At 39.1% G+C, this 26,363-nt stretch overlaps 2 protein-coding genes across 4 annotated transcripts in view; one reads left to right on the top strand and one right to left on the bottom strand.

Annotated features, from left to right (window-relative positions):
• LOC122968621 (lysine-specific demethylase 2B) overlaps positions 1–23,098 on the bottom strand; it is a 24,965-nt gene extending 1,867 nt beyond the window's left edge. The window contains exons 1-20 of one of the 3 annotated variants that reach the window (XM_044333985.1): positions 23,009–23,098; positions 22,293–22,437; positions 22,065–22,143; positions 21,840–21,886; positions 20,467–20,645; positions 20,228–20,334; positions 18,317–18,410; positions 18,035–18,188; positions 17,740–17,855; positions 16,469–16,595; positions 14,916–15,322; positions 14,703–14,789; positions 8,169–8,399; positions 6,017–6,160; positions 5,802–5,888; positions 5,343–5,678; positions 3,459–4,531; positions 3,202–3,365; positions 1,534–1,695; positions 186–404 (exon numbers count right to left, since the gene is read on the bottom strand). In XM_044333985.1, coding sequence (XP_044189920.1) covers positions 186–404; positions 1,534–1,695; positions 3,202–3,365; positions 3,459–4,531; positions 5,343–5,678; positions 5,802–5,888; positions 6,017–6,160; positions 8,169–8,399; positions 14,703–14,789; positions 14,916–15,322; positions 16,469–16,595; positions 17,740–17,855; positions 18,035–18,188; positions 18,317–18,410; positions 20,228–20,334; positions 20,467–20,645; positions 21,840–21,886; positions 22,065–22,143; positions 22,293–22,437; positions 23,009–23,053 — 4,003 coding nt within the window. In that variant the 5' untranslated portion in view covers positions 23,054–23,098. The remainder of the gene's footprint in view (positions 1–185; positions 405–1,533; positions 1,696–3,201; positions 3,366–3,458; positions 4,532–5,342; positions 5,679–5,801; positions 5,889–6,016; positions 6,161–8,168; positions 8,400–14,702; positions 14,790–14,915; positions 15,323–16,468; positions 16,596–17,739; positions 17,856–18,034; positions 18,189–18,316; positions 18,411–20,227; positions 20,335–20,466; positions 20,646–21,839; positions 21,887–22,064; positions 22,144–22,292; positions 22,438–23,008) is intronic. The other 2 variants (XM_044333986.1, XM_044333987.1) reach the window with 2 other exon arrangements.
• orai1b (ORAI calcium release-activated calcium modulator 1b) lies at positions 23,031–26,363 on the top strand. Its single transcript, XM_044333995.1, has 3 exons — positions 23,031–23,116; positions 24,959–25,125; positions 25,232–26,363. Exons 2-3 carry the CDS (start codon positions 24,991–24,993, stop codon positions 25,787–25,789), a joined length of 693 nt encoding a protein of 230 aa, XP_044189930.1. The 5' UTR covers positions 23,031–23,116; positions 24,959–24,990; the 3' UTR covers positions 25,790–26,363.

Genomic DNA, 26,363 nt, shown 5'->3' with positions numbered 1-26,363 from the left:
GAGGCAAATATTTTATTTATTTCTTCAGATTATTGATCCATAAATTCATTGGGAGTAAATAATTCACTGTGGACAGAGATCACAATTCATTAAATGTATCAGATTGTATCAAATTCAGAAATCAGCCATGAGAGGGAGCAAGTAGAACGCAGGAAGATTAACGGCCAACAAAGAAATGTTCCTACCTGACAGGTTGATGTCAGTGAGGGAGTCTCTGGTAGTCGTCCCTGCAGCAGTAAGGATGTTGACGGACTGGTCAGTGACGTGGTTGCAGTAGCTGAGGTCCAGTTTGGACAACAACGGCATGTAGCGGATGATGAGCCGCAGAGATGTGTCTGTGATGTCCAAACCTGCCAGACGCAGGTCCTCTACGTTACGCAGCTTACTCCTGTTGTCTAACTGACCTACAGAGGAGATAAAGAAAGGGATATTTACTGTATGTCATCAATCTAGTTAGAGTGTCTGGCCTAATGAATTAGCACGGAGCAAAAAAGCCAGACGCCTCATTTCACTGTATACACAATTAAGGGATTAAGTCTGGTGATATTCTGTATTTCTTTACGGTCAACAAATCCCATGAGAAGACTAAAACCAACAAGTAATTGATCCTTCTTACAAGTATTGTCTGTGTAATAGGGCTGCAACTAATGATTATTTTCATTATTGATTCATTTGGATGAATCGTCTAGCCTATAAAATGGAAAAAAGTAATGGAAAAACTACCCATTAAATTCCCAGAGCCCGAGATAACGTCTTCAAATATCTTGTTTTGTTGAACGAGCAGTCCAAACCCAAAGATATTCAATTTACAATAATACAAAACAGAGAAAAGCAAAAATCCTGCACACTTGAAGGGCTGGAACCAGAAGGTTTTCAGTGTTTTTTTTACGCTTGAAAAATCACTGACAGTTTATTTTCCTTTCAATCAATTACTCGACTAATCCCTGCAGCTCTACTGTGAAGCCAAAGCTTGTAACTTACCATTGACACAGTTACCGAGGTTTATTTTTTAGTCAATCCCACATACATCATCCTGCTGCTGTAAATACTCACTGGATTGTAATGTGTATTAACCTGCAGCTGAAAATAGCCCCCGACAAATACATTATTCACTCCAGTCTGTGTAATGTTTGCAGAAAACTGCAGTGCCCAGCTGTTTTAGAAATGACTTAGGACTTTTTTTTTTTTTTTTTTTTAATGAAACTCTGTATTCGTGACCCATTTTTAAATATTTACGTCTTCAGCAGGAATCAATGGGTTATGGGCTTGGAGCCAAGTTTTGGTCTGTTCATGGGATTTGTTGACAACAAGAAAAACATAGAGTATCACTGATGACTTGACACATCAGAGTCTATATCTTACCACTGTGGAACAATCCAGACACTTCAGACGTGTTTCAATTCAGGTGAAGTATCACAGCAAACTGAAAGTAACTCTCTCATTGATTTCCTTTTACTCCGTGGTCATGGTCACTGATTTAACCACTGATGCCTCAGACTGTTAAGGCAGAGCTAGAGGATGGAAGGCTGGTACCTGGCCTGTTATCTGTAGGAGGCGACAGCAGGTCCCTCATCTGAGCATCTTTCAGTCCCTCAACCCACTGAACATCCAGAGTTCGCAAAAGAGGACAGCTGGAGGTGCAAAGAGCAGAGACTGCCACCCAGGAGCATCCTGACAACAGCAGCACACGCAAACCTGCAGGGACAGCAAGAACATATAGTACCTCATATTTAGACTATCTACAATACACAGATTTATCGTATTATTCTGTAAATGCTATAAAATCTGTTGGCCACAAGCAGCGACATGACATGCAAAATTTATCTCACATTCAGTCTCTGTTGAAGAAATATGCCCCATTTTTATAGTTTTTACATCTACAAAGTTTTAGTTAGTCTGAGGTCACAAAATAAAGCAACACAGATGCAGTAAGTATTCTTATCTAATTAACCGAACGATGCAGCAAAGACATTTATAACTAACAAAAAAAAGCGTCTAAACCATCTAAATTCAGGAGCCCCGGGGATACAATTATCCATCTGGGGGGAGCCATATGGGAGCATGTTACTCAAACACTTGGCTCATATTCAAAGTGTTCCAAAAAGACAAAATCTAACATCTTATAAACTACACATGCTACATAAACACATTTTTATTAATACCTGAAACAGTAATTTAACCTCCAACAGTAGGTGCAGTTTTGCTGTTTTCACCAAAGCAAATATGTTTACTGAAAACTCTGCAAAAAGACATTTACTTAAACCTGCAATTACTGATTTTTTTGGCCACTTGGGGGCAACAAAAACAAACTGTAAGCACAACACTGATGAATGTAAGTCCAACATTAACTCTCCTTTATTTCTGTTTTTGGTCTCTACCAACTCCTGAGGTAAATATTTGGCTCTTTAGCTGCTAAATGCTCCACTATGTTCACCAGCTGGTCGCTAACTGTGTCTGTTCGTCTTTTGGTGCTATGCAGGTAACGTACAGTGGATTTTATAGAGCTGCAGGCTGAAGATGACATTATGAAAGTGGTGAGAGTGAACCAAAACAGTAAAGTTGCAGCTGGACAGCTTAACAATGAAATGAAACTAACTGTAAAGCTCCATAAAGCCGAGAGGAGCTGCAGAGTCCTTGATAATTCTCTGTAAGTTCATCACTACAAGCAACACCGCTCATAAATATTGATTATAGTTGCTTTAAAGTTTAGACTATAACTTTAATGTCTCCCTTTAAACATATGGTTAATATGGTAAATTACTGCAAGCACTAATGGATACCTTTATACGGTCAAGTCAAGGTGAGTCACCGTGTCCCCATATCAAGTAAAATGTTTTCATAACCACTAAGAATGATGGCTGAACATTTGAAAATAATCCACCGAGCAGGAAACTGTAATTTTCCTTGAAGTTCATTCCTTTTATTTTTTATAATAGTTTATTCTTTCAACCAAAATTATCATTAGAATAACTGTACAGTGAGATAAACTAAATTTCAAAATGACCACCAGACCCTCCCTTCATTCAACAGTGCATCTTATGGTTTTTGTCGCTCTCTTGGCTCCTGTTTTGTGACATATAAGTCACGCACAAATAAACAACATTGTCAACAAGAATACTCTCACTTCCCTCCAAAAACGCACCTTATCTTTTTTATCAAGTTTTCTAAAAAAAAATTCAGATTACAGTTGAATTAATTTACCTGGCAGCCTGTTGATGAGCCAGCTGAGTTGTTTCTTGGAGATGTTGGTCCAGCTGAGGTCCAGAGCTACTGGCTGTCTCCGGATGATGCCGCTCAGCATGAGAGGTGTGATGGACTTGCAACGGTTCAGATTGATGTGCTTCCAAAGCCGCTTGTCACAGCACCTGGTGACACACACAGCAGACGCTTTCAGAGGGCCGCTCCGTGACGAAGTGCACGGAACGTGTGTACAACTCCGCAGTACATCTTGTACTCACCATCTGTTCCACGTCCTGCAGACACGCATGCAGACGCAAAGATCTCTGTGAGTCAGGTGACTGAAAATCGTCATCCATGTCTCTCGTCGCATCACATGTGCTTCGCCGTCGTTCAGCGGCAGTCTGTCGGGTGGGGGGCTGATGGGAGGGGGCCGGATCACATGCCGCTCCATTTGGATACATTTCGGCGGTGACCGGCAGGGAAGGGGGCGTGGGCATATTGGTGTGATTGGTGTGTTTCTGTTCCAGCCCAGAGGTGAGTAACCGCGTGGTGTCCCGTTAACCTCCCGTCCCCTGTGTCGCAGCCAGTCTCCCAGGTCGCTGCTGCCGTTATTAAGAGGCCATTTAGGCTTTGAGTCTTCTACTTCGCTCTCAGGTTCAGGTTTTACTGGCCTGTGGTTTTGATTGGCCAGGCTGTCTTCTGTTTTCAGCGGCCGTCTGTTGTGATTGGCCACACCTTCCTCCATTTTAACGGCCCTCCGGCTCTGATTAGTGGTTGAGTCCTCCGTTTTTAGTGGTTTACGGTTCTGATTGGTCACACTATCCTCGTTCTTCAGTGGTCGTCGATTGTGATTGGCTGGGCTGTCCTCTGTCTTCACAGCGCCGTGGTTCTGGTTGTTCAGACAGTCTTCTGTCTTGGGGATCTCCTGGTTGAACTCTTTGCTCAGCTCTTTGTTGGGGAGGCGTCTGCGCTGATGCCGAGCCTTCAGCTGAGCAGAGCTCCTCTCCGGGGCGTCTCCTGACTCGCTGCTCGGTCCAGCTCTGGGAGAGTTGGAGGAGGATTGGTCGCTTTCTCTGGCTGCTGAAGTTCTCAGCAGTGGACTTAACAAGACCTTGGATTTGTCCTCTGCACTACTGTCTCTCTCTTTTGTCGAATCTTCCTCTTCCTCCTCATCTTCCTCTTGGTCCTCATCATCATACTCCTTTTTCTCCTTTAAATGCATCCTGTCCAAGGAGAACCCGTCTTCGTCATGATCGTCCTGGTCATCGTCTTCATCGCCGTGATCGTTCTCGGTCTTGATTTGCCGCAACAGCTTTGGAGTCAAGGGATCATCAAGTTTTGAAAGCTTCTTCTAAGGAACAAAAGAAGGAACATCAGAAATCATAAATGTTGGTTTATCAGTGTGAACAGCACTGTGATACTTAAGTTATTGCTTATTCCATTTTACTGTATTATGGATTCAAGAAATTATCATATGTTTTAATCCAATAAATGATTGTAATTAAAGATATATCAACCAAATATAAACAGATTGGTCTGAGAAATCTTCACATGACATATCAAGCAAATGCACCAAGGTTGAGAAACTATATCAATTCACTGTTTTCAGGTCACCTGTATCTGCTGCCTTTATAATATTCACTGATTCAATTCATCTTCTTATACCTATTGAAACTCAGTGCACACAGACTGTACACTGACTGTTTATCATTTGCTGTATAAAAAGCTAAGTGTCCGTAAAGCACACTCCCTTAAAACAAATTACACTCCAGCAGCAGATATTACGGTGTCGTTTCACTTGAAAACATTTTTATTAGCCAATGTGATTTGAACAATAATGGCTTTTTGAAACTTTCCTCCTTTCTCTGCTGTTAGACATTTGCTTTCTGCTACTGCAATATAACCTTATTATTGTTTTGTTAATTTCCAACAAAAATCTAACTGCAATACATGTATTACAGCACATGAAAAACAATATTCTGAAACATATTCAATCACTCTTTTAAATAGTTCCTTTACATCCTTCAAACACTTTAATTGGCAGTTTGATCAAATGTGTGTAATAAATCACAAGTCACAGCTCAGAATATATGTGATTATTTATGCTATTTATGTCATTATTCAGTATGATTGGTCAGATTACAAACAGATGAGGGTCTTACCTTCTTTTTCACAATGACAGGTTCGTCATTGGTGTCAAAAAGTTTCCTCTTTTTCCTCAACGGGTTGTCCTCAAGTCTTGGCCGGGGCGACCCATCCAGAGACAGCAACGGGGGACGTTTCTTTGGAGGCTCTTCATCTTTCCTCTTAGAGATTTCGTCTCTGTCTGCCTTTCTTTTCACAGCAGACGTGGTCGTCAAAGCAGTAACAGTTGCTGTAGCCACCATGGGAGGGTCGGGCTCTTCCTTTGCATCCCGGTTTAACCGCGGTTCTTTCAGTAGCGACCCTGGGAGGTTTGATGCGTACTTAAATCCTGGCCCCCTTTTTTGCTTTGAGGCCAAAAGGTTAGAAAACAAAGAGCACAACTTTATTTCTCTGGTTCTGAGATTCTAAGATAAAGACAACTGTTAAATCAGTTTTATGATTCAGACACATGGAATAAAGTCTATACAGATGCTTACTTTCCCTGTTTTTCCAGCATGGTTGCACTTTGGGCATTCCCAGCAGTTTGGCAACTCATCATTGACGACTCCACTTGAATCTTTTACCTGAACAAAAGGACCATAAGTAGTGAAAGGCAATAATGGAAGAAAACAAACAATAGCTGAATCATTCTAAGAACATAGCTCATGGTATTAGATCTTCAGAAAATAAATACTAATACTAAGTAATTTACCTTAAGACAGTTAGGATGAACAATCTCATTGCAGATGGAGCACTCCATGAGCATGAGGTTAAACTTCTCCTCCTCATCCTCCACTGTGTCCTCCTTCCCAGCCTCTCCACAGACAAGACACACTGCCGTGTGGGGCAGGACCGGCTGGAGGAAAAACACACCAAGGTTAAAGATAAGGCTGCTGTTGACAGACTAGCTTGCCAACACCTCTGACTGAGACGGTTCAATAACAATGCTGCAATGTAGTGAGTAAGCTATCTGCAATGTTTTATGTATCCTACCCAAGAATTAAACAGTATGTGAGGACTACTATTGTTAAAATGTGTTTCCGTGTCATGGCTTGTGACAACTTACTGACATGACTCCACTCAGAGACCAGAAAACTCCAAATTGAGTTACATACTCTACACTGCATCCTGCAGCTCCTGTATAGGGTGTCCATTCTTAGAATTTTGGCTTTTACATCATGTTAAGGGTCAGTTTATACTGTACAAAGTGGTATATTTGTTGTTACTGTTTTCCTTAATTGCTTGAATCATTGCTCCTCTTTAAAATCACAGATAGCCTTGTAGTTCATGGTCTGCCACCATAACTTACATTACAATTTTATTTGATTTGCATTTGATTGTATTTACTCTGAATCCAATATGAAATGAACGTGACAACTTCCAACTTGTGTGTGTTTTTTGTTGATTGTCGGATAGCAGACAAGTTAGATACATTACGACCAACTAATGGATTTATGTGGAACAGCAGACTGTGATGAACTGGTACTTTCTTCTGAATATTAAGTACTGTAGGCATCAAGAGTGATCTCTCTCACTATCTTTGTCTTTTGTGGTCAATAATTCAAAGTCCTGTTCTCATTGTCTCTCCATGGTACACAAACATCATCTTCAAACCCCGTCTCTCTCTCTGTCCATGGTGCTGAAACATTCATAGTCTGGCTGTGTCTGAAATCACTTTCATCCATTAACTAGTCCCAATATAACAGACACTCATTAGTTTACTCTATAGAGAGCCGTAAACCACATTTGCAGTCTTGAACACTTAAGTGCACTTTCAAACACGCTGCCAGGTAGTAGATAAGTGTGTCCCACGTCTGAAAAATGCCAACACCCACACTTGATGCACACTTTTCCCAAATACTGTCTCGGAGCAGAATTCAGAGCCAAGTGTATCAAAAGCACAATTCACTACTTCCAGTCTTCTGTGCAACATCAGTCCAGTTGTTAGCATTAATGCGCCTATAAGCTGGTTTTGGACAGACAATAATCAGCTGACATTGAGAAGTTCGATCATGAAGTCTGAATATTTTTATGTCCAAACACAACAAAATTATGCCAGAACCTCCACAGATGGTTATCACTTAGTATTAAAATCTATTCTTCTTGATGAAACTGATAAAAATAATATTGCATACATGACATTGTGAGAACATCTATATTTGGATCCATATATAAATATTTCAAAATATCCATATCGCATTATGTCTCCTTTATAAACAATAGACCTACTTCTAGATAACTCAATTTAATAGCTTTATTTATTTGTTTTTCTCCTCTAAGCTGTTTATTTTTCACTGAAAACTGATTATAAATGTACTTAGCTAATGCTGTGTGGTTGATCCTACTTATTTATTCATTATGTGGAAATTAAATCACCAAAAACAACATCTGAGTTCAACTGAACTATGTATTTGCGCAAATCATGGGATGCCTTAATTTACCAAGAATTTGCCAGTGTGCTTTGATAAACCTCCACATGCTTGTTGGTCTTAACAGGCAACTGGGCCCTGTGGCAATCACCCAGAAAAACATCACACAAGTAGGCACTTGACTACCTGCAAATACCGCAAAAGTGGGTACTGGGACGGACCCCCGGTCTTTATCTCCCTCTCCATGAGCCTGTGTGACTACTGCTAATGTACTAACAGCACTCCTGCTACTACTTCTTGCATTATCATAGTACTACTTGTGTCACTACAGCCAAGAAACACTCCCTAGCAACCACTCAGTGTTACCATAGCAACCACATAGAACACCCTTATTGAATATTCAAATTAAAGAACAGCTACAACCCTTAAAGCAATCATTAATAACATGTATTTAACAATAAAATGAATTAAGAACATTATGAACGAGGAACTTACAGCAATACACTGCCTCATGATGCAAGACTGCTTCATACGGCCCGGCCCACCGAACTTCTTCATGTCTTTGCAGAAGTGGCACTCTCCACACTCCGTGCGCAGGCATGCTTCACACTTCCGACAGCGCGTCCTTCTCCTCCTGGCACCAGATGTTCCCCGACTCGCTGACAGCTTGACTGCTGATGCAGGAGAAGCTGCCATCTTAGGTTTCGGCCGGTTGGGAGGCCGGGGCTAAAAGGATGAAGAGGATACAGTGTCAGGTCCCTAAAAATGATAAGCCAACAAATATTTTACAAATGGGCATCTAGAGGTCGGATGAATTAGTTTGGTGATGTGGAATAACCGTTTTTTTTAAATATTAAGCAATGTTATGCTGCTACATACTGAAAATGCCACTTGAATACAGTCAAGTAGTTGCAAGTGTATTCATGTAATAAAACTGTGAGGCGAATTTGCAGTATATCAAAAGCAGAAAGCTTGCATCATTAGCTTTTAGATCTAAGATTAAATAAAAGGAAGACTATCTAATGTTCTGAATTACATTGCATTTCATTTAATAATGGTGCTGTGACCCGACAATAAACCCTCACAATCATGTTATATAAAAAGAGACTGGAGTCAATGTTATGGTGGATGTAGGCAGTCCTGCCTGATCTCCTCTTTGCTCTTTCTGACTCTGGGTTAATTACTCCAAAAACAGACACAAGCATAAAGGAAACAGCACCTGCATCCATACAGTATATCCATACACATACACAGTAATAAATATCCACAACATAAAACTGATCAAAACATGCCGTGTATAAACAAAGATTATTCATGACTGTTAAAGCACAGGATCCGGGAGAAAACAAACACATCAAGAATGTCTCTGGAGGCGTCTTCCAAATTTAGCACTCCACTTGCTTGCATGTTTCTACTTCAAAGAGAAACTGCACTTATGGCTACATTTCACACATGGATCACTAGGACCCATTATTCTGTGTTAGGGGGCGCATAGTCTGATTTACAATAGTACGCATTAAATGTGCTCTATTTAATAGAGCTGGGTAATGGAGATGCCTTTGATCTCCATCATTATTGTTCTTGTGTTATGCATTCTGCTCCTTCTCAGGCTCAGAACCCAACCACAACATTGTATTTTCTTTTTACATGAAAACCACATGTCGAAATACTGCCAATCCATGCCATGTGAGATAAATATGTGGCAATGCGCGAGATGTTATAAACAAAAACAAGAAATGCAAGAGACTGTAGCTCTTGGAACAGGAAGATCAGATTTCTTTAGTTACATCGGCAGTGCAGATTTTCCTAGCGTCAGCATAGCAACAGCCACGTCCCGTTCCCTAACAGAACAGTCTATGACACACAGACTTGTAACCAATAAGAACTGTAATGAGACTCCAACTGAAAAAGAAAGCAGGCTCAATCTTAGGCATATTACAATAATTTATTCTAACAATAGACATGAAATAGACAGGCATAGGCTGTCAGATATGTGGTTACCAGACAGGATTAGAGTGAGATATGGGGGCGGGCGGGGGGGGGTGCAAGCTGCACTGGACTGTTTTGGGGGTATATGTGAGGGATTACAGACAGCAGGTCTGTTCAAGTAGAACACTGACATGAGACCAGATATCCCAGCAGAAAGAAACACATTATGTAGCTAGAGAACCATGTTCCTCGAGTCCTGCAGGTACCAAACAACAGATCACAGTTATGATTAATCAAGTAGCCCGACACTGTAATGTATAAAGTCTTTATTACTGTCTGATTACACCTGTAGCTTTAACCACAGGCGTAGGAGGCACATGACAAATCACATAAGGAAAAAGATTTCAGATAGCTGTTCATACTGTCCCCTAAATCCCCTCTCAACCCCCACCCCCCGTCTGCTAAGTGGGTGATCTCTAAAGCAGATATCCCACTGATGCTCAGAATTAAATGACAGGAGAAGTTGACAACAACACTACCATAGAAATTAACTGCCTCTCAGTCTCAGACAACAATATCGAAATCATGTCACTGGTTGCAGTTTAGCCTTTAGTACTATCTGTAGTCATCTATAGCAGAAGTATATACACAACTCAGAATATACATCTGTCCTCTTTGTACAGTAACAGGGACAGTTCAAGTGACCAACTGGTAATTTCTTGGCACTTCAGAGCTCATTCAGCTGAGACACATTGTGAGCAGCAGGCTCTCGTGTTCATTGACAGTCTGGGAGCCCCTTGAGCTACCGTGGAGCACAATGGAAATCAATGACTGTGGATATACTTAGCATCACCTTAAACACACACTGAAGACAGAGTATAGATTGAGCACAGATTGCAGAAAGGCAGAAGAAATTCTAAATCAAATTGCCACAGCAGCGATAAACACAACACTGTAGTGACCTACACAGACATCAACAGACTAGTGTGTCATTTTCTGGAAAAAAAAAACAACTGTATATGTATATATATGATTTTGCTTCATCTCATCTAGGAACATGTGTGCAAACAATTGACTTGGCAAAAAAAAAGGGTTCACAAGTTCCTGGAGGGATTACTATCCTGTTAAGCTGTACAGGTGGCATATGTAGTAAAGCTGATGCTGCATTTGACAAAAAACACATTGTGGTTACTCCAACCCTCAGTTTATACTATTTAGCCCAGATTTTACATATGATGGTGTGCTTTGAAACCCACAAGTTGTTCAGGAATGTGTACTGAAAAAACTGCAACAGCTTCAGTCACTTATAAGCTATGTTGCTCTTCTAAGAGTATGGACATCATAGTTTGGAAATGTTGAGAATATACAAGCAGGTATTCTGGCATGTAAATTAATTCACAATCTGTCCAGATTGGTGCTACTGTACATGCAGAACTGTTAAGTTATAAAAGCATGTTTGGCTTCTACAATACACTACCTAAAATCTTTCTAGTTACTCAGCCTGCTCTGCTGGATATCTTGCATGTACTTCAAAATATGCTGCACATTAGCTTTGAGATTAGCATATTTAGTCAATGCTGAGATAGTTTAACTATGACACAAGGAACAGGTGTATTTACATGACTGGAAAAAGGAGACATCAAAATGTCTCATGGTATTAGTCAGAAGAATAAAATGGAGTAATTCATCCAAATGCTGCCACAGAATTGATGTGAGGCGGTGTGCTTCAGAGTTAAGTAGAAGAGGTAATTAAAATCAACAAAACGCATTTCTTGCTGTGTAAGCAAATGTACATCTCATCTTGGACCAACCTGACGTACACTGACAATTATCAAAAATGAATTTCATTATGACTGCTTTCTCATTAACACATACTGCACATTTTTTGTTTTACTGTCACACATATTCTAACACATGCATCCAATGTTTTTACAATCAAACCCTGAAGGATTCATCTTCTATATCTATGTGAATTCCCATTCCTCTGCTTCTCTCCTTTAAAGCAACCAATAGAAGCCCTGAGGCTCTGAGCTATATAAACACAGCCTTCTCCTACTGCTGGATTTACCTGATAAAAACACACAAGCATGCAGACACACATACATACACACACAGCAAATCTGTCTATCAAAAACAAAGAGCAAAAAAAAGCAAAGAGCAAGCAGAGAGATAAACTGTATCTATGCATTTGTCTTCAGGTAGATCCATTTCCTCGCTGCTCTGTGATGCTGCACACTGCTGTCTGGTACAAGCATTCCTCTGGTGGCCTCACTATGCCTGCCTGCAGGGGTTTAGTGTGCTAACCTGCTCAGAGTCTGAGTCGTAGTCCTCATCATCAGCGCTCAGCGACATGGCCATGGCTGGTTTTCACACACCGTCCAGCTCACAGCAAACTGACATGGCTGCAGTCTCCTCCTCCTCCTTCTACTCCTGCTACTGCTGTCTGGCCTACAGCCCTCCCTCCTGCTTCAAAGCTCCACAATACCACAAGTAGATGTAGGAAACACAGACAAGCCTGCCTCATTAATATGGATCGCCTCCCTGGAAAAAGAGGAGGGGTGCTGCACAGCACATGGCCAATTGGAGGCTGCTAAGCATCAGAATATGCACTGGGGGGTGTCTGCATTCCTCCAATGAGGAGAGAAAATGCAGAGACAGTGTGGTTATATTCATGATGAGTAACACAGGGAGAGGTGAGCAGGCCCCGCACAGCCAATAGAGCCAGATGGCATCTCATTACAAAAGGCAAACACAAAGACGCCGCACAACCAGCAGCTGGCCTTTGGAGGGATGGGTGGGGGTGATCCAGAGGGTCCATTAAAGCATAAGAAATCACTTCCATACATTCATATACAACACACCCCATCCTCCCTCCTCCTGTTCAGGCTTTTCCGCCTGTTAACACAGTTCAGGCATTTGTTGGGACAATTACTTATTATTAGAAAACTAAAGTATGTATCATATATATAATATATACACATAGTCGGTGGTATGTATATAGTGGCACATGCAAACACAATTTACTAATTAAAATTTATATTTTACTTGAGCGCATACTGTATTTTTCACTACCATTATATTTATTTCACATTTTGAAACTGGTGTTTTTTTATATTATAATCTGCTGGGAACAGAACTTTGAAAATAAACACTGTCATTTCAATAATTTGTCATACCAGATATGGAGATAAAAATGAAAATCAACGCAAATGTCTATGATTCATACAAAACCATTAGAACAGCATACAGTTGTCTACTATGCAAGTGGAATAGACCCTTTTTTACAAATAGTGTCAATATGACAGTTTTTTCTCATGTCTTTCTTGGTAGAAAATGTGGCGTCGCTCCGTTTCCATTCTGATTTAATGTACAGTAGCCTATACAGTTTACACACAGGTGTCCATAGTGCGTCTTTAACTATTAGCTTTAACAGTGAGGCTGTTAATGACACAAAGATACTTTCCTGTAAATTCACCATACTTACTGGTTGAGTTTTTCATTGTATTACAAAAATAAGTTAAGTGGTATAAGTTATAAGTAAATAATTTGAGAGTTAGCTGACTGCCAAAATTAACTGACATTTTGGTGACTAAACCCATGTGAGCCAATCTGACATTCAACATCAATGTCATTGATTTTGATTGCTGCTCAAGACTCCGTGAAATGAAAAGATGAACGACGTAGACATCTAAGGTACTTCAAGCCTTCCAGTGTTTGCAGCTTTTTTACAGTCTCACACGGGCTAACATGTTCAAGGACATATTTTGTACTGTCACATTCATATAGTAATGAGCATCTAATGAGCATCTGCACTTACTCAAAAATATGATTGAAAATGTATGTTTTAATTTCAGAGGGGAAAAAAAGCAGAAACTACACACACAGTGACTGTAGGTGTCTGTAAACATTCATACCAGTTAATATATAATTAAATTAATGATACCAATTTGAGTCCCACGTACACTTGAAGTATAACAACAAACGTGTAAGTCATCTAGTGTTTCATGTCATCTAGAAAATAACGGTCAATTGAGAACAGTTCAAGTTCCCTTAGGAGCTTGTTTTGTGATCCAGGGCTCATCCTAAACTGTGTTAATGACAACACAATACTGACTCTGCAGAGCATCTTGCTGTCATATAAATGAAACAAGAGGAGCGAAAAGAAATTATTAAAAAAAAAAACTAATTATTTACTTCATTAGTCAATACTGCAGCCTGTTAAGTCAAAATTATGCAAATAAGCACATCGACTGCTTTAGGGAAGGAGTTGGAGCAAAAGAGGAAAAACGATTAAAACAGAGAATGAGAACAACTGCGATTGAGGAGACGAGAGGTTAAAGACTAAGAAAGAAGATAAATACAGTGAGGTTTAAGCTGGGATGATGTCAAGCATAAAAATGTCAACAATAGAATATACAGTGTGTATATATTGCTCATTTCTAAGTGTTTCCTTGTGATGATAAAACATTTAAAACAGATCAATGGAAATGAAATTGGGCTCTGACAGTGCTTCTATAGTATCGATAACAGTATCCAACCAGCGCAGCACTAGTCCGCTACTAATTCTAAACTTAATTGAATTGAAATTCTTCACTGATGGTAGAAACAAGGCTTTTCTCTGAATGAACACAGAAGCAAGATTGTATTTGCAGCTGAATTTTAACGATATGAAACAAAAAGCATGTGGGCTGACTTTAAGCTGCCACTAGTAACCAGAATCATCAGTGGGCTGAGGCTACATCATCACCACTCACTCCACGCTACACCTTTTAACAGTAAACAGCACTCTTGTACTGAAGTTAACATTACACATCCTTAATATACATCCATAAAAATAAAAATACTTATTATGGCTTTGTTGATGTTGTAGACAGTAGAAAGTTCAAAAATGTTCTTGCACCACAAAGCCAAGTGAAAGGTGCATAGGATCACTTCTGCTCACTTTACACTGGATAACTGCAGTTATTTTTTTATTATAAGTTATTAACTCAAAATCAAGTGTGTATCAAGTGTTCATCGACTTGATTTGAAAGCCCCAAATAAATATGTTTGGTGCAAAAACAATTGGAAAGCATCACACTGCAGCTGAAATATTCTTACCTTTATAGTTTTCTTAGGCCAGCAAACCACAGGAACTCCAGTGATCGCGAGTTTAGGGTCGTCATCAGCGTGTTCTTTTAAGACAACCTAGATAGCCACAGAGAGCAAACAAAAAGTAGAACTGTGTCATGTCTATTGAGTCACATCTTTCATGTAAATTACTGTGTCATAACTGAGACAAACTTTTTACTTTGTCATCATGCTGTTTCTTACCTTCATGTCGTCCAGCAGGGCTTGTGGGTTCTCTATTCCCTCTGGGACACATTTCTTATTTTCAGGGAGCGACTCCAGCTTCTCAACCAGCGTCCTGAGCCCGTTTAGCTCAAACTCTGTCAGGTGAGTCCATTTATTCAGAGACTCTGAGGCTGGAGAGTCAGAGGGGGTTTTGGGGAAATCTAGAGAGGTGGAGCCGGGATTACAGCTGTCCTCGGAGTCGACAGATAGAACAGCTTTAAGGTGTTGGCCCTTCACGTTGTCAGGCGAGCAGGGGCCATCTTGACCGGCTCTCTCTGATTTTTCGCCCTGGTCATCCCTGACCTGAGTCTCACACGAGTCCTCGTTCATGTCCTGGCTCCGTGAGTCAGAGGAGGGGCTTTCTGTATTTGCCTTTGTCTCGTAGTCTGAAATTGAGAAAAAAAACAGCTGTTTCAAAGGACTCAACACGTCTCTTCATGTTGTATTTCTCTTTGTATTGGTAGATTGATCAAGCGTGGCACTGAATCAGCATGCATGATATGTTTGATTGAAACACAGCAGGTAATCTGTGAAGCCCCCTCCTGTGTATATCCAATACTAATGAGCAGGAAGATTAAAAAAAATACTTTAGGAGCATCTGGGGTGATATTCTTACATGTGTAGCTACATTCATAGATTAACATGTGTTAGCTAGACTTTAATAAGCCCTGAAACTTATTTTCTCAATCAACTTCTTACTCTGGGTAATGAGGTCCTGTATGAACACACAATTTTCTGCCAAAGTTAGAATGGATTTGGTTATTCCATGTGATGGTATTTTCACTTTTTGTTATGTTTTGTCAGTGCTCTTCTCACTGGTTTGGTATTCTGTTCACCAATAAGGATTAAACAAACAAAACTTGATGACAGTTGTGGGAATGTTTGCTTAAATGCTCCCAGATCACTATTACTCACATCTAATCAAACCCTCCCACACACAGTCCTGATGAAGCAGATTCATACAACATGTCAATACATATTTACATGTAATACATATATGTAAATATGTATTGCCATATACATATTTACACATTAATACATATGAATGCATATTTTAATACATATTCTTACATATACATACACATTTGATGTATATGTAATACATATTTTTTTCAAAACTTAAACTTTGAGTGTTGCTTATTTATTAAATATTTGAAGTTACAGAGAATTAAGATTTAAAACCATGTTTTCTCTTTAATAAAAGAGGCTTTGTTCTTGGGTCCTCCCGCAGTAACAACACCAAAGATGAGTCTGGCTATTTTCTAATAACTTCACAGAGTTTCTTGTGTTTAAAGCTAATGTTCACAAACAGTATTTGCTATCCTAGTCTCAGAAATAAGTGTGTATGTGTGTTTGTCTCTGCACAGCCTTTTAAACTCCAGCAGGACAGATGGAGATCAGAAATATTATTCATTATTAACACCCAATAAGACAGTTAGTAACTTGAGAGAGCTAATTATAACTGCAGAACCAGATTTTAACAGTATCCATGGACATGCTGGAAAACAGCTGCATCACTTATTTTTACTCACCCATTACTACAGGCTCTTTACGGATCTCCTGAGAAAGGTAGGACCGTTTGGTCAGGCAGTGCACATATCTCTCCAGGACATACCAGCCAATCTCATAGTAGAAAGGGAAACGAAACTTGGAATGAACCTGAAAACAGGGGCATAACTACCATCAGTGCAACCTTGAAAAACACTTCAGTCTAAGTATACTGACATGTACTCAGGTAAGCTGGTTACTGTTGGCTTTTTTTTGTAACCTAAATTCTTGAATGTGAGGTAATCAAAAGCTCTGGATTTCGTAATCAGAATGTGGGATTAAGACACACCCTGTTATCTCAGCGAGACTTCTTGTATGTATACACTTAACCAAATTTCTCTCTGGGTTTTTACACATGTGCGAGTATCACTGACAGCAGTGTAGAGGGATGAAAAGCCTCAGAGTTTTGTACTCCTAGCAATATGTTGTGCTCTATCACTACAGAGACTGTCCTCTCATGCAAACAAACACACATGCACACCTCTTCAGAAACGCAACGAAAATCAGGTAGGCTTACATTCAACTAGAGCTATAGGAGCATGACATAATTATTATTATTCTGATATAATACCGCTTTAGAGATGCTAATGTACTGATCACACAAAATATTAAAACAAAACTCAATCTAGAAATCCTACTAGAGAGAAGAAATTGCTTTTTCCACAAAAATATGAGCAAAACAGTTTGCTTGTAACACAAAGTGCACCACGCCGATGTATTTTTTAAGTTATTTTCTTACAATTTATACCACAGGAAACCTATCATATCCAAAATCTACACATAAACTGATATGAAAGTGGCATAAAATATTGTTTTTTTAATTACCAAAGTATATTTTATAATATATTAATATGCATATTGAATGACTTACATTTTTAAAAAAATATATATTAAGAGCAAATGCCTCTCCATGCCAGTTTCCTTCACAAGCTACCAATATCTAACAAATAAATATTTATTGCTTTTTAAATTGCTTTTTTAAAAAATAGTCCTTTTGGGCTTCCTGACTTTTACATTCATATTTGTTGTCATTTTGTCACTCCCAAATATTTGCCCTTTGAGCCTTTTCCCCTTATTTCTCTTCCAATCTCAACCAGATTCCTCCTCCACCACATCTCTCATTCTCCTGTCTCTTGCAGGTAAACTCTTCACCTTTCTACTAGTTCTCAGAGAGATTAATTTATCCCAGGTAGACTTTCCTGTGTTGCATTGCAGATCAGAGTTCAGTCACACATGGGAGAGTGCAGACTCCTACCTTAGTCCTATTCTCTATCTCGTGGATGGTAAGCTGCATAGGAATGTTAAAACTGTGCAGAATGTTGCCTCCAAACACCAGTGTGTCCTCAGGAGTGTAGACAGCATGGATCCACCCTTAATTACAAAAAACAAGTACAAGTATGTGAAGAGATGAATGATAAATGGAGGATCCATGCAAACTCACACAGCTGAATACATCATATAATGATCAGTTAAAGCTAAGCATTGCGGTTCATTGAAGTGGCAGCTAATCTGTTCCCGCTGGCTACTGTAAAACAACCATGCCAACACACCAGATGGGATGAAGAAGGTGTATCCTTGCTTAAGCTCCACTCTCTGGCATCCATCAGCTCGGTCTCCCAGGAAGATATCACTCTGCTTGCCTGAAAGGACCCAGTCTTCAAACAGGGCAAGGTTATGAGGGGTTGGAGGCACCAGCCAGAACACCTGCAGAGAAGAAGTCATTTTTAGGTGAAATATCAACTCTGAGAAACATTGAGGTTTATGAGAAATATTGAAGAATGAAAAAAATACTGATGAATGATGGGTTATGACACTAAATACCAGATACTTACTTTCTGTCCCTTGAATACGTGATACCAAACCGAAGTGCCTCCAAAATCAATGTGGAAGTCTGTGTAGCAGCCCTTCACACTCATCAAACAATACCTAGAGAGGAAAAGGAAATAACATTTGACTTTTAAAAAGTCGACAGTAAGGATGAGACATCCATAAAAATATCTAAAAAAGGAAAACAGCTAAACCAATTAGAAAGCAGAAGTAATCTCGCTTGTTTACTCTAAATAAAAGCTACCCCATAGAAAACCACTAGAAATCACTCACACAGGCACAACAGCATAGAAAATTGTTCACAATAGGACAGAATAACTGCAGAATGATTAGCACTCCAAGGGGCATACATGGTACAGTAATTTAGCTAGATGGGAAGAAGATAAGAGGAAGAAGCTCTATTTATTTAAAAGAATCTCAGGAGTAAACAGGAAAAAAAACATTTGCAGGGAAATCTTTCAACAGTATTATGTGGAGCATCTCTCTCAGAGATGTTGGAGAGATAGTCAGCCAGTCTGAACAGCTTAACAACCTACCAGCAAATGTCAAGATAAGTCAGTTAAGGTTCTGAATAAGGTAACATTATGCCAAATAGATTTGCTCTTTCTGCTACTAATCTTCACGCCTCTTTCTCCTGCATTGACATGATTTATGGCTGACAAACCTAAATCCAATATACTCTCTGCTTTTGGCTCTCCACCAACTCCCTCTGAATTATATCTGTCTCTTTAGCTGCTAAATGCTCCACTATGTTCTACAGTTTGTCACTAACTTTGTTTGGTGCTAGGCAAGTCAGTCAGTTTTTAGAGTTTGTTTTCTCCCTAAAAATAGTTGCCTGCTGCTGCTGGACACTAATGAGAGTGGTGAGAACAAATCAAACAAGTAAAGTTGTGGGCCAGAAAACCAAAACAATTAGCGGAAAGATGACAAAAATGTTCCACAGAGCTGAGAAGTACTGCAGGCATGGTGGTATTTTTTTGTGATTTTGTCACTATGAGCAACCCCTTTCACATAAAACATAACAATTTGATCCATTGCTAATATATAAGATATGAATAAGAGCAGCTTTAAAGTCAGAGTGTGTGAGTTTGCAGGAGTTACAGAAAATGGTGAAGCAAAGAAAGCTAATAATGACACATTTTTAAAATGACTTCAACCATTTTTTCAAAATGACTACACTGTAAATGTTGGTAAAAAAGACAAATCAGCAAGGCTTACTCTGAAAATAAACAAGGCTACAAAATATATAAACATATCGTTATGTCCAATATTTTGCTTCTCTATGACACATTAATTACACGCCAGTAAAGAGTGAAATACAGCATCTAGTTTTATTTCAGGCAATATTGTGACAGGTAGCAATTTACAGGGAAGCCTTCCAAGACCAACCTGCCATCAACACCTACCGAACCTCTATGCACATCATTCAATTAAACATAAATAGAATAGATAAATATAAGTCAGCAGACAGACAGAGGGGGGGGGGGGGGTTAGTAGTGTCTCTGTGTATTGGGAGGAAATAAAGGGGACTGAGGTTAAAAGGAAAGGCACAATTGGTTTTGACTGCTAGCTATGTACTACTGCTGACAGCTGATTGGCTGAGAGGTGTGTGTGCAGTCAGACCACAGCTGTTATAAAACCATCCTCCACCGTGAAACTCTGCTGCCTAGCAACAATCAAGAGCACTTACAGAAGGTAGATGACACCAACAGTATGCAGCACTCTACAGTGATAGAGCGATAGCTGAGACATTCAGATGGGAGGAGGAATTGTATTTGCTGCCAAGGGAGCAGGAATTTCCTTCAAGTATTTTCTTTGTCTTGCTGTGAACATTTCTTTTTTTTTTATGATAAACTGACACACAGCTCTAAAGAGAATTTTGTCAAAAACAGAAACACATTCCAGTTAAATCATACCTTTGCACTTTGGGGTACTTCATCTCTGAGATCACATTGGTGGCTTCTGTTTGGCTTTGTTTCAGATCAGTAGGCCACATGTTGTCCACCCAATCGACTTGATCCACCTGTGTTCAAAATTGCATTTTTAGCCATCAATTACAGTGTTGTTAGTCATGCTGTCTTTTGATATAGCGTCAGATTTGTGACCCTCATGAAACATTTAATAACATCATACAGAGAGTGTCATGTTATGTTACCACTGTGGGTCGCTTGATGAGGTTCTCCAGCTTAGTGTGGCTGAACTCTAGGCTGATGACATTGAAGAGTTTGTCCCGCTCTTCTTCTGGTGTCTCATAATAACGCACAAACTGAGCCATGCTCATTTCAGAGCCTTTCTGAGTGCTCACGTCCATTACATCCACAGACCGACGACTGCCTGAGAGCAAACAACCAGGACACAAGTTGAAATGAAATGAAAAGAGAACTGTCATTAATTCCATCTTTTTCTAAGCTTGTCTAAAACAACCTAGCATGTTATTGTTATATTGATACAAAGAATTTTTTTTATTGTTGACAATTGACAGATTTCATCATGAACTGCATGTAATTTACCATCCTCCCCACTAGATGGAGCAACTACACTCCAATCATGTTTTAACTTCATGCCGTTCAAGCTTGACAATATAATACATATGAAAATAATTGGAAATTGTCTGATCATAACTTTTTAATATCATATTAATGGACAAAAAGTGCAAGATAATAGATGGAAGCAGTTTTTAAAGGAGTACATAGCACACCCCACAGTATGAGAAAGATGACACACAACTACTATAATAATCCATCACACATAAAAAAGTTATAAGACAGGCAACAGACAAAGAGTGACAGGTAGACATTAGACAGATTGATAGAAATGTGTGTTCACTAATTAAATAATACCATAAAAAACAGAAATGAGAAAACAAAAAACAGAAACAATGATACCATTCTAGCAATATGTATGTATATATATATATATATATATATATATATATATATATATGTATATGTGTGTGTGTGTGTGTGTGTGTGTGTGTGTGTGTGTGTGTGTGTGTGTGTGTGTAATTTAAACATACTGTGATTACAAACTTTGCCTCTTTATAAATTGATTTCCATCTGCATGATTATTTTTGCCTATTTATAATAGTTTTGGTGCTTACAATTTCTCCTGCTGAATTTTCTTCTTTAATATTCCTTCTTCAATTTCTTCTTTAATATTTTGCAAATATCAGCAGTTTTTTGATGAATAAACTTAAAAATAGTGCTTCTTTACAATTTCTGACACATCTGACCATAGAGTACAAGTATTTTGAACGTGCTGTCCCACCTTCACTACACAATCAATCATTGTTAGGTCAGTTTGACCATAGGTTAATTTGCTAATTTTTCTTCCACAAACTGTGCTGTGATAGTAAATATGGCTGCGAGATTTACTTTTTTAAACCTCCCTCTAGATGTACATACGCTTTAGCTTTGTTTTCGTTCAGGCCACGTTTAATGACACTAATTGCAGCATCAGTAAACATTTATGCATGTGTTTTAGTGTGAGCCTGTGTGTGTGTGTGTGTGTGTGTATAATTCTACTTACCAACTAAGCCTTTAACTTCACTGACAGTAAATTCTGGATCAGGCATTCTATGTAAATATAAGACAGGGACAGATGTCACTCAGTTGATCTGTTACCAGTGTTAAGTGTTGCCAAATGATTAAAAACATAAATGCACAACAAATATAGAGCAGACTCAATCAACACCCTGAGCACTGTCAACGATTATTCTTGACAACCATCTGCTACACAGAAATGACTTCTCACCTGATCCCTAGTCCATCTTTCTCTTTAAAAATGAGTGGGATCCTTAAAGCCTCCCTTTGCACATATTCATAAGTGAAGTCTGCAAAACAGTGAGTGTTTGAGACAAAAGCATTTATAGGTAAAACATTTATGATGGTTAAGACATGCATACTGCATATCTTTTATTGTAAAAATATAAAATATCAATCAGCAACAATAGCTAATCGAAAGGAAATTGCCCTACTTTACCTTTACCCTCCATCAAGTGGACAAAGTTTGCACTGTAGCTGCTACTAACAAGCTTTTCCTCCACGCTGAAACCTCTGATGTTTGCCATTTCTTCAACATCAGACAAATCCTCGTTTTCGTCGTACATCCTCCGGCAGATGGAGCGCTGTCATTGAAAACGAGGTGATTTACATGACATAATAGCAACACGCAGTGGAAAGCAGCCCCTTTATTTCTGTCGCAATGGCCTCTCTCTTTCTCCAAGAACAGACAGAGTGACTGATGTCAAAATGATTTAACATGAATCTTATTACTAACTTTGAAACTGGAGCAAGTGGTCACATTTTTTTGATAGTACGTTGCATTATTTATTCTTAAATGTGACGTCAAATATAGTAAACATTAAACGACACATGTCCTGTGAGAGAGGCTGTCGGTACGTTATACTGTTAACTTGGCGTTAAATGTGAAATGTTTGCAAGATTTAAAGATAGATGCTGATTTATGTTGTAAGTGCCGCAGGCTCGCTGAACTATTGCAAAATACACAAGAAGTTGTAAAATCTAAGGTTGTAATATCTATCATTTTCTCTCAAAGGCTCTAAGTTTAACAGCATAAGTGACCTGACAAACATCACAACGTTTGCAGTTGCGAACGTTAGCTTAGCTAACTAATTAGCTCGCTGCCAGTCTGGCTTCATAAGCTAACGTTAACACGGCAGATGGTCAGTTACACACCAGCCTGCGTCCAGATTCAGCACACGTTTCCGCGGCCTGAGCCATCGTCTCTTATGGATGGTTTCCAGCCACTCAGTTTCGGGAAAGCATCTTCATGCGCCGTAAAAGGTAAAGAAACACTTAGCACGCTTTTCAGGTTCAAAACAAGGGAACCATGTTTTTGTGTATTACGTCATCGCGAGGAACCAAAACATTGTTGGACGACGTCACGGCATGTCAGCTCCCTGCTCCTCAACTGCTTTTACACATAGGCGACATTAATCACAACAGACGGAGTAATGTTCGGTTCACAGGCGTAAACAAAACAATACGCACGTTTTAACACTGTTATCGAATAGCTGAGCGCGCTGTGCGAACGAAGAACAAGCGATAATTAGCCAATATCACAAAAAATTGCTTTTAATCCACTTTCATTCATTGTTTTAGTGATTATTTTACTTTCTGTATGCTGCACGTAACGTGCGTCACGTGGAGCGGTGCAGTAGTCCGTTCAACTGTTCAAACTGACAAGAACATGTTTTTTGACATTTACTACACACAGAACGTCGTATTATTATCATTATACTAAAGGCCTCCTTATTTTTTTTATTTTAATACAAAACTTTATTCAACAAAAATGTATATATTACGTCAGACACAAACAAGTGCACAACACAAGACAAGAGTGCTAACTAATTATTTGCAGAAACGCACTGATTGTACCTTTTGTGGGGAGCTCAGAAATATATATGTACCCTCACTTTTCATTACTTTGGAAAAATGTATTGTTAGGATTCACTGATTATGACAGGAATCTCTGTTCGTAGTTCTATTTGGTTAATTTACTTAATACTTATTTATTTACTATTTTGAACCAATTTTATAGTCACAAATCCAAATTCTAAAGCAAAAGGCCAAACTTTTCAGAGCTGACTGTCCATATCAAACAATACATTTCTTCAATATCTGAATGTACAAACAAAAAAGCTGTTAAATCATAAAAACCAATGTAAGCTTTAAAATATGTATTATAATTTTTTATTACACCTTTTAGTCCCCCTGACATGTTTGTGATTGTAGACTCAAGTTGTATACACAAGGTACTGGAAACTTATACTTGTTTCAATAAAACTGTTTATTAAAAAACAACAAAAATAGTGTATAAATATAAAGAAAATAGGGGATGTAAACAAAATACATCAATGCAATGAGACAAATAAATATTCAAAATAATTTGAAAATTAAATAATTATAATAAAAATAAAAATCTATAAAAAATAAATAAATAAGGTTATTATCATTATTATTATCATTATTTTAAACAGCTTTATTGAAACAAGTATATAACAAGTTTACAGCACCTTGTGTATATAATTTGAGTCTCCAATCACAAACACGCCAGGGGGACTAAAGGTTGTAATAAAAAATAAATAAAAATAGTTAAATAAAAATCTTGTAAAGGTTACAGTGGTTATACATTTTAACAGGTTATTGTTTGTGCAGATAGGTTTGTCAGATATTGAAGAAATTGTTTGACATGGACAGCCAGCTCTGAAAAGTTTGGCTTTGTTCTTAAGAATTTGGATTTGTGAATATAAAATCGGGTCAAAGCGCAAGCAAATTAACTAAAACTGTGAACAGAGATTCCTGTCATAGTCACTGAATCAACACATGCATTTTCCAAAGTAATAAATAGTAAAGCTCTGTACGTAGCCCATGGATACACCCATGACGTAGCCCCGTACAGAAACGCAACAGACAGTTCAGTGAGTTAGCGGATGTTCCTCTCGGAGCGCGCTGACTTGTGGGTAGTGTAAGGTGCAGGCAGTACAGCTCTGCAACACGCCGGAGACTAGTGGAGGGGGAAAAAATAGCTTCCGCACTTCCGTCAGCTGGCGAGGTTAAATGTTTCAGTAAAGTGTTAACACTGTTAGCATGTTGACCGCTTGTTTCTGTCGTTTTCCGCCACAGTAACAAGGTAACTACGTCAGCGCTGCTCGTCCATGTCTTTTGAAAAGCGCGACATGAGTCTGAACGAGCATTCACTGCAAGCATTGTCCTGGAGGAAGCTCTACCTGAGCCGGGCTAAATTGAAGGCTTCTAGCCGGACATCAGCTCTGCTTTCTGGATTCGCTATGGTAACACTGCCTTAAAATCTTATTGCTCCTCTGTGGATGAAATCAGTCACATCATACAGTGTTGACACGTGTGTAAAAGCTGTTTCCTTCCTGTTCTTCCTTGCAGGTGGCTATGGTAGAAGTGCAGCTAGACAACAGCTATCCTTACCCACCTGCTCTCCTTATTGCCTTCAGTGCCTGCACCACTGTACTTGTGGCTGTTCACCTGTTCGCTCTGATGGTTAGCACCTGCATTCTGCCCAATATAGAAGCTGTCAGCAACGTCCACAACCTCAACTCTGTGAAGGAGTCTCCACACGAGCGAATGCACCGGCACATTGAACTTGCGTGGGCTTTTTCTACTGTTATTGGTACTTTGCTCTTCCTGGCTGAGGTGGTCCTACTCTGCTGGGTCAAATTTTTGCCTGTGAAGCCCAACAAGTCCAGCAATAATACAGTTTCATCCGGTGTGGCTGCTGCTATTACCTCCACCTCTATTATGGTCCCCTTTGGTTTAGTCTTCATAGTCTTTGCTGTGCATTTCTACCGCTCTTTGGTCAGCCACAAGACTGACAGACAGTTCCAGGAGCTGGAGGAGCTATCTAATCTCACCAGGTTACAAAACGAGCTGGACAACAGAGGGGAATCTTCCATCTTGCAGTCTCCAAGTTCGCATTTCCCATAGACAGCTACGGTAGATGCGTATTGCTGTTGGAACTCTGACTCCTTTGGGTTTCTCCGAGCCAGACGCCACATTATTGGCTTCTGATTTTTTACAGGAATGAAGATATCTCACCTCTTTATTGTGAATTTTACTTTTGTGAAAAGTTTTTGGTTTTTTTTAGAAAACATGTTGTTTTATCAATTGTGAACTCACAAATCTGCCATAATGCATGTAACTTGAAATTGAGAAGTCTTAACTGTGATAGTTGCTTGATTGATCTCTTACATTATGGCAGAGACACCTGAACAGTAACTTGGAAACCTGTCTGTTGCCTGCTGCATTTATTTACCTGTTTGTCAGTGAACCCTGCATTTGTTAATCAATATTACCCTACTGTGTTTTGTGAACCACAAGTATTTAACTCTTTCCTCTATATTCACTGTGCACATGATTGTAATTTTCATTATTTGTAATGGCTGCTGTTTGTGTTGACTGACTCAACAGCTGACAAAACAACAGTATTATTAGATTATATTTGCTGACATCTGTAGCACAGACTGTGGTGTTAAAATAAAAGTTTTTTTACATAGTGGCA

The sequence above is a fragment of the Thunnus albacares genome, chromosome 18 (genome assembly GCF_914725855.1).
Source record: "Thunnus albacares chromosome 18, fThuAlb1.1, whole genome shotgun sequence".
Taxonomy (NCBI): Eukaryota; Metazoa; Chordata; class Actinopteri; order Scombriformes; family Scombridae; genus Thunnus; species Thunnus albacares.
Note: the sequence above shows the minus strand (reverse complement) of the source record. Positions and strands in the feature narration are given on the sequence as shown.